The sequence below is a fragment of the Oncorhynchus mykiss genome, chromosome 22 (assembly GCF_013265735.2).
Source record: "Oncorhynchus mykiss isolate Arlee chromosome 22, USDA_OmykA_1.1, whole genome shotgun sequence".
NCBI lineage: Eukaryota > Metazoa > Chordata > Actinopteri > Salmoniformes > Salmonidae > Oncorhynchus > Oncorhynchus mykiss.
In genome coordinates, this window is record NC_048586.1 from 10,303,376 (window position 1) to 10,318,327 (window position 14,952).

At 46.0% G+C, this 14,952-nt stretch overlaps 1 protein-coding gene across 8 annotated transcripts in view; it reads left to right on the forward strand.

The window, feature by feature from the left end:
- dgkh (diacylglycerol kinase, eta) overlaps positions 1-14,952 on the forward strand; it is an 81,325-nt gene that overhangs the window by 62,141 nt on the left and 4,232 nt on the right. For 5 of the 8 annotated variants that reach the window (XM_036958716.1, XM_036958713.1, XM_036958717.1 and 2 more), the window contains 18 exons: positions 73-294; positions 409-500; positions 988-1,087; positions 1,186-1,501; positions 2,034-2,165; positions 2,788-2,934; positions 5,391-5,508; positions 5,799-5,909; positions 6,092-6,188; positions 7,974-8,081; positions 9,481-9,594; positions 9,678-9,812; positions 9,997-10,157; positions 10,298-10,403; positions 10,505-10,597; positions 10,788-10,907; positions 10,985-11,090; positions 12,184-12,314. In XM_036958716.1, coding sequence (XP_036814611.1) covers positions 73-294; positions 409-500; positions 988-1,087; positions 1,186-1,501; positions 2,034-2,165; positions 2,788-2,934; positions 5,391-5,508; positions 5,799-5,909; positions 6,092-6,188; positions 7,974-8,081; positions 9,481-9,594; positions 9,678-9,812; positions 9,997-10,157; positions 10,298-10,403; positions 10,505-10,597; positions 10,788-10,907; positions 10,985-11,090; positions 12,184-12,314 — 2,409 coding nt within the window. The remainder of the gene's footprint in view (positions 1-72; positions 295-408; positions 501-987; positions 1,088-1,185; positions 1,502-2,033; positions 2,166-2,787; positions 2,935-5,390; positions 5,509-5,798; positions 5,910-6,091; positions 6,189-7,973; positions 8,082-9,480; positions 9,595-9,677; positions 9,813-9,996; positions 10,158-10,297; positions 10,404-10,504; positions 10,598-10,787; positions 10,908-10,984; positions 11,091-12,183; positions 12,315-14,952) is intronic. The other 3 variants (XM_036958715.1, XM_036958718.1, XM_036958719.1) reach the window with 3 other exon arrangements.

Sequence of the window (14,952 nt, forward strand, 5' to 3'; positions counted from 1 at the left end):
CCCCCCCTCCCCCGCTGTCTCCCACACACACACTTCCTCTCACTCTCTCCCCCCCTCTCTTTCTGTCTCCAGTGCCAGCTGGGAGTGCTGCCCTTGGGCACGGGAAATGACCTGGCGCGGGTGCTGGGCTGGGGCCCATCGTGTGACGATGACACGCAGCTTCCCCAGATTTTGGAGAAACTGGAGCGGGCCAGCACCAAGATGTTGGACCGCTGGAGCATCATGACCTACGAGATAAAGCTCCCCTCCAAACACAGCGGGCCCGTCACGCCAGACGACACGGACGACGGCCAGGTACACAACATCTGACACATTAAGATTTGGAGGTGTTTTATAATGTAACGGTATCCCCCTGGCCTTGCTTAGTTTTTTGCTAATTCTGCCTTTCTCCTCTCTCTGTGTCCCCAGTTCCAGATCTCAGCATATGAAGACTCGGTAACTGCCCATCTCACCAAGATCCTCAACTCTGACCAACACTCTGTGGTCATCTCCTCCGCTAAGTGAGTGTCTCATCTCAACACTGCTTACTGCTAAATGGCTGCTGACAATTTCATTTAATGTGAACTCACGCTCTCCTTTCACTCCCCGCTTCTCTCTCTCTCTCGCTCTCTCTCCCTCTCTCACTACTCTCTCTCTGTCTCTCTCTGTCTCTCTCTCTACTCTCTCTGTCTCTCTCTCTACTCTCTCTCTCTACTCTCTTTCTTTCGTCTCTTTCGACTCTCTATCTACTCTCTCTTTCGACTCTCTACTCTCTCTACTCTCTCTACACTCTCTCTCCTCTCTCTACTCTCTCTACACTATCTCTCTTTCTCTACTCTCTCTACTCTCTTTCTACTCTCTCTCTCTACACTCTCTCTCTACTCTTTCTCTCTACACTCTCTCTCTCTACACACTCTCTCTCTACTATCTCTCTACTCTCTCTCTACTCTCTCAATACTCTCTCTCTGCTCTCGCTCTACTCTGTCTACTCTCTCACTGTCCTTCCAGGATCCTGTGTGAGACAGTAAAGGACTTTGTTGCCAAAGTGGGAAAATCTTACGAGAAAAGTATTGAGAATACAGAGGAGTGTGACACTATGTCTCTCAAAGTAAGTACCCCCCCCCCCCTACACACACACACACACACACACACACACACACACACACACACACACACACACTAACCTAACTCTCCTTTTCCCAACAGTGTGCCATCCTGAATGAGAAGCTAGATTCACTCCTCCAGACCCTCAACACAGAAGCCCAGTCACTCCCACCACCTCTTCCCCTTTCCACTCCACCAATCGTTGAAGAGGAGGAAGAGGAGGAAGACGAGGAGGAGGAGGTGAGCGAGGAGTCGATGACCGAGCTGAAGGAGAAACTGGAAGCAGAGGAGAGCGAAAAGGGAGGAGAGAAAGGAAGAGGTTCGCCACACAAGCTGTTCAGAGCTAAAGAACAGCTGATGTTACGAGCCAACAGTCTGAAGAAGGCTGTACGACAGATCATTGAACAGGCCGAGAGAGGTACGTAGATATAGAACCTAACAGATCATCAAACGGGCCGAGAGAGGTACGTAGATATAGAATATAACAGATCATTGAACAGGCCGAGAGAGGTACGTAGATATAGAACCTAACAGATCATCAAGCGGGCCGAGAGAGGTACGTAGATATCGAACCTAACAGATCATCAAACGGGCCGAGAGAGGTACGTAGATATCGAACCTAACAGATCATCAAACGGGCCGAGAGAGGTACGTAGATATCGAACCTAACAGATCATCAAACGGGCCGAGAGAGGTACGTAGGTATAGAGTATGACAAAACGGATCAGACATACAATATAATAGAGCCTATGGCAAGTCTTTCATGCATGTTTCAGAGAGAATACAATGGAATCCAGATTGTAAACCCATAAAAAGTATCGGCAATCACTGTGTCACGTAATACAAAGTTGTAGTGTCCAATTTCCCCCCGTTCTCCCGTCACTCCCTCTCTCATCCTCCCTCTCTCCCCCTCCTCTCTTACCCTCTGGCACTGCCCCCTCTCCCTCTAGTGGTGGATGAGCAGAATGCCCACACAGAGGAGCTGGAGCTGCCGTCCCCGTTGGAGTTCAGGAAGGAAGGAGAGGAGGACAACAGGGACAGTGAGAAGGACGAGGACACCAAGGAACTGGAAGCCGTGCCATGTGAGTCTCTCTCTCTCTCTCCCCCATCCACCCAGTCCTCTTTAGATCTAGAGGAGTGGATAGGGAGTAGGGGCTAAGGGTCCATTTGAATACAGATAGAGTAAGTTGTATCATACAAGAAATCACGGCAGGATCTAAACACCACCAGCTTAGTGGCCACAGAGAACACAGACTCTGTCTGACAAGCCCACACACATGATGTTTCCTGCTCTAAATATAGGATGTTGTTTTTGTAATAAGCATAGATGGGAAACCATTCTCTGTATTCCTCACTATTGGATAATAGTGGTATTTACATAGCACAGAGTGTGTGTCCTTTAGTGTGTGTGTGTGTCCTGTAGGAAGTGTCATTGTCTGTGGGACAGAGGCACTTCCTTTTAAAACGTTTTTTTTACAAGTAATCTGCTTATTGCTTCAGATCAATGGGGATGTCACTATATTCTCCTGCGTCATCCCTTTGTTCTATCTACTCTCTCTAGATCTTTAGTACATACGGTAGTAGCAGACAGTGAATGTCTCAGTACTCACATTTCTGGTATGTCTCGGTCTTTCTCCCTGGTCTCTTTCTCCTTCCGTCTCTCTCTGGTCTCTTTCTGGTGTCTCTCTCTCTCTCTCTTTCTAGTGGCTAAGAGTCCATGTTCTCCTCCTGAGAGGCATGTAAGTCGCAGCAGCCAATCCTGTGGCTCGTTCTCCATCACGCCCTTCACCACCAGCAAGGAGAACCTGCCTGTACTCAACACACGCATCATCTGCCCTGGTACATCCTACGGTATATGCACTCATGTGCGCCGTGCACATACATGCGCATACACACTTCCCATTAGAGGTCTTCACGGGTCCACCCAAACACAATTACGTGGCATCTGACTAGGGACCCGAGCGGGTCCAGATTCTGACACAATTCTAAATTCTCACGTGTCCTGGTCGGATCTGATATGATCGTCACGGGTCTTGGGTATGTGTAATTAGAACTGATTTGCCCGTAAGGACCTGCAGAGACCCGAATGCGACTGCTGCAGTATGAAGAGAGAAAATATTGTAGGCTATCATTTATGCTTCTGCTCTTGAGGGGCGTGTAACTTGTTGTTGTCGGCCAATCACAAGTCATTGTCAAAGTGGCTCCACAGTCAAAAAGCCTCAGTGTGTGGGAAGCAATGTAGGAGATATCTAATCGATTTAAAAGTTCAATTAGAAGGATGGACTAAAACGGCAAGAGCCAACAGCTACTTAGTTTGAAGAGAGTTATTAACTTATTTGTAATTGTAGAACGGCAAGGATTAGACCATCAGACCAGAGAATCTTGTTTCTCATGGTCTGAGAGTCATTTAGGTGTCTTTTGGCAAACTCCCAGCTGGCTGTCATGTGCATTTTACTGAGGAGTGGCTTCTGTCTGGCCACTCTACCATAAAGGCCTGATTGGTGGAGTGCTGCAGAGATGGTTGTCCTTCTGGAAGATTCTCCCATCTCCACAGAGGAACTCCGGAGCTCTGTCAGAGTAAACATTGGGTTCTTGCTCACCTCCCTGACCTCCCTTCTCCCCCGATTACTCAGTTTGGCCGGGTGCCCAGCTCTAGGAAGAATCTTGGTGGTTCCAAACTTCTTCCATTTAAGAATGATGGAGGCCACTCTGTTCTTGGGGACCTTCACTGCTGCAGAAATGTTTTGGTACCCTTCCCCAGATATGTGTCTCGACACAAGCCTGTCTCGGAGCTCTACGGATAATTCCATGGCTTGGTTTTTGCTCTGACATGCACTGTCAACTGTTTAAGCTTATATAGACAGGTGTGTGCCTTTCCAAATCATGTCCAATCAATTGAATTTACCACAGATGGACTCCAATCAAGTTGTCGAAAGAGCTCATGGATGATAAATGGAACCTGAGCTCAATTTCGAGTGTCATAGCAAACGGTCTGAATACTTACGTAAATAAGGTATTTCTGTTTTTAATATATTTGAAAACATTTCTAAAAATCAGTTTTTGCTTTTTCATTATGGGGTATTGTGTGTGTAGATTGATGGGGGGGGGGGGGGGGGGGGGGGGGAAACATGTCATCCATTTTAGAATAAGGCTGTAACGTTCGGGCCGGGTCTGGTTCTCCTTGGGCCTGTTCGAAACGGGTCTCTATATTTAAAACATGTATTTATTTGGGTACACTCTAAGAAAAAAAGGTGCTATCTAGAACCTTAAAGGGTTCTTTCAAATCAAATCAAATTTATTTATATAGCCCTTCGTACATCAGCTGATATCTCAAAGTGCTGTACAGAAACCGAGCCTAAAACCCCAAACAGCAAGCAATGCAGGTGTAGAAGCACGATGGCTAGGAAAAACTCCCTAGAAAGGACAAAACCTAGGAAGAAACCTAGAGAGGAACCAGGCTATGTGGGGTGGCCAGTCCTCTTCTGGCTGTGCCGGGTGGAGATTATAACAGAACATGGCCAAGATGTTCAAATGTTCATAAATGACCAGCATGGTCAAATAATAATAAGGCAGAACAGTTGAAACTGGAGCAGCAGCACGGCCAGGTGAACTGGGGACAGCAAGGAGTCATCTTGTCAGGTAGTCCTGAGGCATGGTGCTAGGGCTCAGGTCCTCCGAGAGAGAAAGAAAGAGAGAAAGAGAGAATTAGAATTAGAGATAGCACACTTAAATTCACACAGGACACACAGGACTAGGAATAGGACAGGAGAAGTACTCCAGATATAACAAACTGACCCTAGCCCCCCGACACATAAACTACTGCAGCATAAAGACTGGAGGCTGAGACAGGAGGGGTCAGGAGACACTGTGGCCCCATCTGAGGACACCCCCGGACAGGGCCAAACAGGAAGGATATAACCCCACCCACTTTGCCAAAGCACAGCCCCCACACCACTAGAGGGATATCTTCAACCGCCAACTTACCATCCTGAGACAAGGCCGAGTATAGCCCACAAAGATCTCTGCCACAGCACAACCCAAGGGGGGGGGGGGGCGCCAACCCAGACAGGTTCTCTTTGGGAGAACCCTTTGAAGAAACCTTTTTGGGTTCTGTGTGGAACTCAACTTTTTGGACCTGTGAAGACCTCTACTTCACATATACACTTCATCTGCCATGGTTTGCGCTCATGCGTATACACACATATCTATTGTCTGAAATGATACACACACACCTGCCTTGGTACAAGTGCACATCCCACACACACACACACAGCACTGTTTAAGAACAGCCCTGTTTCTCTGTACAGGTTTGCGTGCTGGTCTGGCAGCCTCTATAGCCGGTAGCTCCATCATCAGTAAGATGCTGCTGGCCAACATCGACCCATTTGGTGCTACGCCCTTCCTGGACTCTGACCTGGACTCACTGTAAGATCCTCTGACCTCTACCCTTTAACCCTTCATAAACCCTGACCTCCTGGACTCTGACCTGGACTCACTGTAAGATCCTCTGACCTCTACCCTTTAACCCTTCATAAACCCTGACCTCCTGGACTCGCTGTAAGACCCTCAGACCTCTGACGTCTAACCTTTAGGCTACCATATTCAGAATATTCCCGACTTGACCTTTTTGGCGACCAGATCAAAACATTAATGTTTTCAGTTTTCAGTTGAATTGTAGTTTTCTGAACTGCCCTGTATCTATGTCTCCCACACAGAGAGGGCTTTAGTGAGAAGTGTGTCATGAACAATTACTTTGGCGTTGGGCTGGATGCTAAGATCACCTTGGAGTTCAACAACAAGAGGGAGGAACACCCAGAGAAGTGCCGGTGAGCTCTAGGTTTATTTCTCCTCTCTCATCCCTCTCTACTGTCCTCTCATCCCTCTCTCGTCTCTATTCTCTACCCCTTTTTCCACATTTTGTGTACACTCCTTTCTCTTCCTCACTCAGACTAAACTCCCCCCGTCTCTCTCTCTCTCTCTCTCTCTCTCGCTCTTTCTCTCTCTCTAGGAGTCGTACTAAGAACAGGGTGTGGTATGGTGTTCTGGGCACCAAGGAGCTCCTCCAGAGAACCTACAAGAACCTAGAACAGAAGGTTCAACTGGAGGTGAGATAATTAGAATTACCATAGAATTAGAATTACTAGAAGGGTCTTTCCCATTCAAATCAATGTTTAGTGGTCGATAGAATGGCGGCCACATAGGGTGTACCACAGGGAATGATAACCAGTCCATTGCATTTGGAAAATATTCACACCCCTTCACTTTTTCTACGTTTTGTTACGGTACAGCCTTGTTCTAAAATGGATACAAAATCATCAATCTGCACACAATACCCCATTACAACAATGAGAATAGATCGTACAGTGTACCAACAATGAGAAAGCAGAAAGCAATTTTGAGCAAATGTATTAAAAATAAAATACAGAAATATCTTATTTACACAAGTATTCAGACCCTTTGCTATGAGACTAGAAATTGAGCTCAGGAGCATCCTGTTTCCATTTATCATCCTTGAGATGTTTCTACAACTTGATTAGAGTTCACCTGTGGTATATTAAATTGATTGGACATTATTTGGAAAGGCCCACACCTGTCTATATAAGGTCCCACCGTTGACAGTGCATGTCAGAGCAAAAACCAAGTTATGAGGTCGAAGAGGTCTGTCCATAGAGCTCCGAGACAGGATTCTGTTGAGGCACAGATCTGGGGCAGTGTACCAAAAAATGTCTGCAGCAGTGAAGGTCCCCAGAACACAGTGGCCTCCATCATTCTTAAATGGAAGAAGTTTGGAACCACCAAGACTCTCCCTAGAGCTGGCCACCAGGCCAAACTGAGCAATCGAGGCAGAAGGGCCTTGGTCAGGGATGTGCACAAGAACCCAATGGTCATGCTGACAGTGCTCCTGAGTTCCTCTGTGGAGATGGGAGAACCTTCTAGAAGTAGAACATTCTCTGCAGCACTCCACCAATCAGGCCTTTATGGTAGAGTGGCCAGATGGAAGCCACTCTACAGTAAAAGGCACATGACAGCCCGCTTGGTGTTTGCCAAAAGACACCTAAAGGACTCTGACCATGAGAAAAGATGGTCTGATGAAACCAAAATTAAACTCTTTGGCCTGAATGCCAAGCGTCACGTCTGGAGGAAACCTGACACCATCCCTACGGTGAAGCATGGTGGTGGCAGCATCATGCTGTGGGGATGTTTTTCAGCAGCAGGGACTGGGAGACTAGTCAGGATTGAGTGAAAGATGAACAGAGAAAAGTACAGCGATCCTTGATAAAGACCTGCTCCAGAACGCTCAGGACGTCAGACAGGACAATGACCCTAAGCACACAGCCAAGATAATGCAGGAGTGGCTGTAGGGACAAGTCTCTGAATGTCCTTTAGTGACCCAGCCAGAGCCCGGACTTGAACCCGATCTAACATCTTTGGAGAGACCTGAAAATAGCTGTGCAGCGACGCTCCCCATCCAACCTGACAGACCTTGAGAGGATCCGCATAGAAGAATGTGAGAAACTCCCCAAATACTGGTGTGCCAAGCTTGTAGCGTCCTACCCAAGACTCAAGCCTGTAATCTCTGCCATAAGTGTTTCAACAAAGTACTGAGTAAATGGTCTGAATACTTATGTAAGTGTGATATTTCAGTTTTTTTATTTGTATAAATTTGCAAAAAAATAAAACAATTTTTTGCTTCGTCATTATGGGGTATTGTGTGTAGATTGATGAGGAAAAAAACAATTTAAGCAATTTTAGATTAAGGCTTTAACTTAACAAAATGTGGAAAACGTCAAAGGGTCTGAATAGTTTCTGAATGCACTGTACATACCCCTGGCCAGTCTGCAGCTTCTCCGTGTTGAAATAGAACCTAACTAACTCTTTGTGTGTTCCAGTGTGACGGTCAGTACATCCCCCTGCCCAGCCTTCAGGGCATCGCGGTGCTGAACATCCCCAGCTACGCAGGAGGAACCAACTTTTGGGGAGGCACCAAGGAGGATGACGTGAGTACTGTTCTCTCTCTCTCTGTGTGTGTGTGTGTACTACTCGGCTTGTCTCGTCTTGTACTACTCGGCTTCCTGAGGATGATGTACAGGAGGCTAAATGAGAATCAGGCTTCTGGTATTTGCACATGATGACCTGTTTACGCCACTAAGTGGCACCTCAATTCTTACGACCATACTGATAATACTGCCTTTGTCATTCTATGTGTACAACACCTTTCCAGATCCCAAGGACTCTTGTCTTGGTTGTCACTTAGTGGCTGCTGACTCAGTTGGAGAAGAGAATGATAACACCACACGTGTGTTTTATTACTTTAGCTGTGACGTTTTTAAATGTGTTTAAACCTTCTCCTCTCGCTCCCAGTGTCGGGGCCTGAGTATGACCCCTGGTGAGAGAGTTGGCCGCCTATCGACTTGTTTGTTTAAGACTCTGATAGTACAAGGGCTGCTGACGGATTGGAGTGTCGGTTTGCTACACACGCGCAGACGCACACACACACACACACACACACACACACACACACACACACACACACACACACCTCCCTGGTGTGGCCCCTAGTCCAGTGAGGTTACCTCTGTCTGTGACGTGGTGGTGTTATGTAATGGCTGTGCTGGGGCAGAGGAAGCAGCTGGGAGAGAACATTCAGTGGAACTGATCCAACACACACGTCATCCTGAAAGTTTACTCTCTTGTCTGTAAACACACACATACACACTTACAGTAAATTCACACGCACACACATACTTATTTCTTAGCCTGTGTTCAAACTATAAACCATCTACAGACCTGACTGTTTTGGCCACAATGAAAACATACCAATGTGTTATTGTGAGTAGGTCTCCACCTAGTGGAATTAGTCTGAACTACAATACAATAGCTCACAACCTCTCTCTCTCTCTCTTTGAGCCTTTGACGTGCAGCCGGCTGAATAGTACAGATCTGCATTAAAGTGGCATTTCCGAGTGTATCGGAGCAGAGAAATTGTGCAGTAGAATGATGTCTAATTCATCACTACCTTGACCTTATCATGGACAATGTGGACAGAGAAATCAATATCAAGTCAGAGAGACCTTTAACTCCAGTCTTTCAATCTAAATTCTAACTCCTCGTTTTCACTAGATGATTTGGAGGTGAAGGAATTGTCAGAAAAAAAATCATTTTTCAATGGAGGGTGATGGTGATGATGACGATGGTGGTGATGGTGATTGTGATAAGGATGATGAGGCTGATGTACCACAAGAAAAATCCCCCCCCCCCCACACAGTGAGCATCATCAAAATGCTTTAAAGCAATGTACTGTAAATGTGTTCGTTGTGTTTTAACCCCTGCCTCTATTATTGTGTGTGTGTGTTGTGTGTGTGTTGTGTGTTGTGTGTGTGTTGTGTGTGTGTTTAGATCTTCTGTGCCCCGTCGTTCGATGATAAAATCCTGGAGGTGGTAGCAGTGTTCGGCAGTATGCAGATGGCTGTGTCCAGAGTCATCAAACTACAACACCACCGCATAGCACAGGTAACACACCCGTGCGAACGCGCACACACCACTTGTATCATACTATGGTTTTTCGCCATTATGACTCTTTCCTCCCCCGTCAGTGTCGCTCAGTGAAGATCACGATCCTGGGAGATGAGGGTGTTCCTATCCAAGTGGACGGAGAGGCCTGGGTACAACCTCCTGGTGTCATCAAGATCCAACACAAGAACCGAGCCCAGATGTTGACCAGAGACAGGGTGAGCGAAGTAGGGATGGAGTCCCAGAGTGTGAGAACAAAAGGACATGCAGTCAATGGGTGATAATATAGAGAGGGAGGGAGAGAGAGAAAGAGATGCTAAGAGGAAGAAAGATAAGGGTATGCCCAAGATGCTCTGTCTGGGATGTGAACTCCTTGTGTGTCCCCTTCCTGTCCGTGTGCAGGCGTTTGAAAACACTCTGAAGTCGTGGGAGGACAAGCTGAAGTATGACAAACTGCCCCTGCGGCCTCACCTCTACTCCCAGCAGTCTGTGGACCTGGCCACTGAGGAGGAGGTAGCCCTCGTACAGCTGGTTGCCCGTGCTGCGGACGAGCTCATCACCAGGTACACACAGATACGCGACCACCTCATTTCGCTCCATTCTACACTGTTATCTGTCCTTTATCTTGAATATTGTACCTGTACAAACCCTCTGTCAATCAGCAGTCAGAACTCTGCCCTCTGACTCCCCTCTCCAATCACAGGATCTGTGAGGCAGCCAAGACCAATGGGCTTCTAGAGCAGGAGCTTGCTCACGCCGTCAACGCCTCGTCACATGCCATCAACAAGACGCACCCCAAGTTCCCAGAGGTTAGGGACATCATCAACAGGTTGTCTGTGTGATGGGAGGAGTGTGTGTGTGGGATTTTAGTTGTCTAATATCAGGTTTGTTTGTATTGCCTTGTCGCCAGAGTATGGCAAGGAACACAGCTATAGAAGTAGCCAGCAATGTGAAGGCTTTACACAACGAGACTGAATCCCTTCTGGTGGGACGAGTATCACTGGTGAGTTACAATCTAAGAAGATGTGCAGGGTCTAGGATCAGTTTAGCCTTCCTAAATCCTAACCTGAACTATTTAAGAGGGAATACGCCAAACTGACCTTTGATCAGTACCAAAGGACAACTTCGTCTTACACAGTCTCTCTACAGAAATGTATCCTTCCTGCCCAACGTGTGTGTGTGTCCATCTGCAGCAACTGGAACCATCAGATGAAGAGTCTTTATCCAGTGCTCTGCAGAGTGTGGAGATGGAGCTAGGCAAACTCGTGGATATCCCCTGGTTATACCATATACTGCAGCCCAATGAAGATGAGGTGAGAACACACACAAACACACACACACACACACACACACACACACACTTCTAATCCTACACTTGTGTCCCTCTCAGGACCCCTCATTAGAGTATGGCAAGAGGAACAGTCGTAGCAGCATGTTCAGAATTGTGCCAAAGTTCAAGAAAGAGAAAGCTACCAAGAAGACCAGCCCTCAGTCAGGTACGTGTTGTTCTTCTGCGTCTCTCTCCACAGGCTTTGTACACACACACACACACAAACACACACACAACACGAGTGTGTATATAATGTGTAAATAACACAATACGTAAGTAACTACATAGTTCTAAACCTAAGGTCTTTACCATCTCTATGGCCTACATATAGTGGTTGAAATGCATTATAACCACCTAGTGTGGTGTCAGGGATTGTCTCTGTGATCTCTGTCTCCCCGGGTCCTCAGTCTGACCCAGCCATCCAAGAGCACCCCTCTTTTCTCTGTTCATGGTCTCATCCACCTGTCTACGCATGTACAGCAGGCACAAACCAAGGCCAACGACAGGGTGAGGGTGGTGGACGCAGGGCCAAAAACCCTGGGGTTGCCCAGAGAAAGACATTTTCTGTATTAGAACACCTTTTTGCCTTCATGACGACTGATACAACTGAACATTGACTGCATTTGTTTATGAATATTACTGGCAATTGGACATGAAAACAAGCCATTTCTACTGTAGGGTTTCTCGTCTCATTGTTTTGGGGTGAAATGAGATATGATGCCAGACAGACAGTAGAATGGATACAAATAGAATGCCAGGGGATGGCAGGTCCTCTGCTTTAGGACCATGTCTGATATGTTGGGAGTGTGTTAGTCCTGCCTACAGTGAGGCAGGGCAAGGTGTTGATTGGGTGGGGCATTCCTGTAGGTTGCACAGGCTTCCACCTCCCTCTCCCTCCTACTTCCTGTACGTCTGTGTTCTGATTGGTGGATAACCTGCATGCCCTCAGCCTCTCTGGAAGGCCATTGGCCACAGCCCTGTTTTTCCGACCAACCAACCTCTGACATCTCTGTTAACCCCTCCTCTTTCCCGCCATCCGCTGCCGCATTTCCTCTCCCTCCCTTCCTTTCCTTCTCTACCTCTCCTCCTCTCCCTGTTTTCCTATCCCTCTATTGGGATTGTATTTCTCTGAGTGTGTGTATGTCTGTGTATACAAGCGTGTGTGTGGATGTGGGTGTGCTTCCCAATTTGTGTGTGTGTGCACGCGAGCGAGGGTCTCACACTGAGCGAGCCCCTTCTTGCTCTATATGTGTGTGTAGTCGAGAGATGGGGCACAGAGGAAGTGGGAGTCTGGCTGGAGCAACTCAGTCTGGGAGAGTACAGAGACACCTTCACACGCCACGACATCCGAGGCTCGGAACTGCTGCACCTGGAGAGGAGGGACCTGAAGGTACACACACACACACACACTCAAACATAACACACAACGAGACCCACACACCGAGACACACACACACACACACACTCAAACATAATGCACACACAAACGCTAATACATACACACACGCTAATGCACACACACACACACACACACACACACACACACACACACGTTACCTCATCTATCCCCAGATCAACTCTCTTTCTCTGTTCCTCTCCGTTTCTCTCCATCTCTTTCTCTCTGATTCTGTTGGCCGTTAGTTGTCTCCCTGTTTGCTACTCTGTGCTGCACTGCTCTGCTTGGCTTCCTCTGTGTGTGAGAGTGTTGCTTACCTACCGCAGGAGACTGGCTGCAACTCACTAACCCCCCAGTCTCCAATGGTACTGTGTGCGAACTGGGAATGGGACAGGGCTGGGGGAATGGGGAGGGGAGGGAGGGCTGGGGGGTGTGGGAGGGGTCAGGAAGGGGTGTGTGAGTGAACATGCTTTTCTTGGCGTGATGCTTAACATGGGTGACAGATACTTGGAGTTATAGGAGAAAGATGTCCAATGTTGACTCCACTCTGAGAAAATACCTCAGCGAGAACAATTTAGACACCTTGTTTATGACCAGAACATCCAATGGAGATGATGGAGTGTCATTTAAACAATGTTTTTTGAATAGACTAAAAAGTCTATCAGAGTTTCATGTACCAGTGACCCTATGGGATATACAGTGGGGGGGGGGGCAAAGAGTGAGGAATGAGGGCAAAGCGAGTAGAATGACTTTCTGACATTCCTAATAGACACACACATGCACACATCCATATGAGCAACAGGCCTACCATACCTTGGACTGTGCCAGTGTTTCTTTCTCTCTGTGTATGTGTGTGTGTGTGTGTGTGTGTGTGTGTGTGTGTGTGTGTGTCCATTCCAAATCTGTCCCATACATGTTGCTATGGAAATACCATCATTACCCAATGAAAAAAAACAGAATTTGATTTTTTTTGTTCTAAACACTATTACATAATTATAATTTATCATATTTAGAAACATGGTAACATTTTACTTAAAGGTCCCATGCAGCTGTTTTTATATCAACGTGAAAGCATTTCTGGGTAACAATTAAGTAGCTTACTGTAATTGTATTTAATAAAACAAAATAGCTTCTTAGTAATGGGACATTTCTCAAAACAAGAATTTTGCTAGGACTGTCTGGGAGTGGTGAGGGGATAACTGAAAACTAGCTGTTATTGGCAGAGAGGTTTGGAACTATTTTTGTATTGGTCTATAAACTCATTTAACGTATGGTGATGTCACCATGGAAGGCCAAAACTCCCTCCCACCAAAACAGGCTGAAATTTCAGGCCGTCTTTTCAACCAGCTGTTACAATAAAAGGGCATTATCATAATTGTCACAATTTCACAGTAATTTTCCAACCTCTTAGTGTGGAAATATATATAAAACACAGTTAAATCACATTTTTGACTGCACTGAGCCTTTAACACTTACAGGTAAAATGCATTATGATGCAGTTATAATGCATTGTAAGACTTGTCATACGCATGTAAAAGGCTCTTCCCACTGGGCAAAACTCATTGAACCCACTGATTCAAACTGGTTGAATCAACGTTGTTTCCACGTCATCTCAACAAACCCAAAAATATGTGATGACGTTGAATCAATGTGGAAAACTGATTGGATTTACAAAAAGTCATCAACATACTGGAATTTCGTTGTTTTTTTCTCCCCCCAATTTATTACGAAAATGTTACTTAAAATGTACTTAAACATGACGGCTTTTTTTCCACCTTGTTTGACTACCCAACCAATTGTAAATCAAAACTAGACGTTGAAATGACGTCTGTGCCCAGTGGGTTATAATGCTTTGCAGCATGTAAGTATTAAACATATTATAATTAAGCAATACGGCCTGAAGGGGTGTGATGTATATGGCCAATATACCACGGCTAAGGGCTGTTCTTAAGCACGACGCAACGCGGAGTGCCTGGATACAGCCCTTAGCCGTGGTATATTGTCCATATACCACAAACCCCCGAGGTGTCTTGTTGCTATTATAAACTGGTTACTAATGTAATTAATTGTCATACCCGTGTTATTCAGCCAATCAGCATTCAGAGCTCGAACCACCCAGTTTATAATCCCTATTATAAGACATTTTGAGTGCCGAAAGCATGACATTTGGCTTTAATTGGTATTATCAAACTATCACACAGAAAATGGCCAAAGGATCATAAATACAAACAGTGGCAGCTACATGCTGTTCAGTAGCGTGCTCCACGTTTGAATATTTGCAATGGTTATTGAAAGGTAGGTACAGCACAACACATCTGTTTATACTGTCTGTTTTGTCATTGACCAGAAGATCTATTTTTTTTACAGTACATGACCTGTTGCTTTGTAACATCTGACACTATGAGACATATTCAGCACACATGAAGTGAAACGTCTATTACTGGCTGCCTTTAAAGCTAGATTCCTTAGTTGCTAAATACATTTTTTGGACTTATATATTAATCATATATACTTGTTGATTCCTGAAGTATATAACTCATAAATCCATTGTGGACTTAATTTAACTGTCATACCCCATCAGAACCCAACATATAAGATTGTTTTACTCCAATGTTTGTAAACAACTAAATAT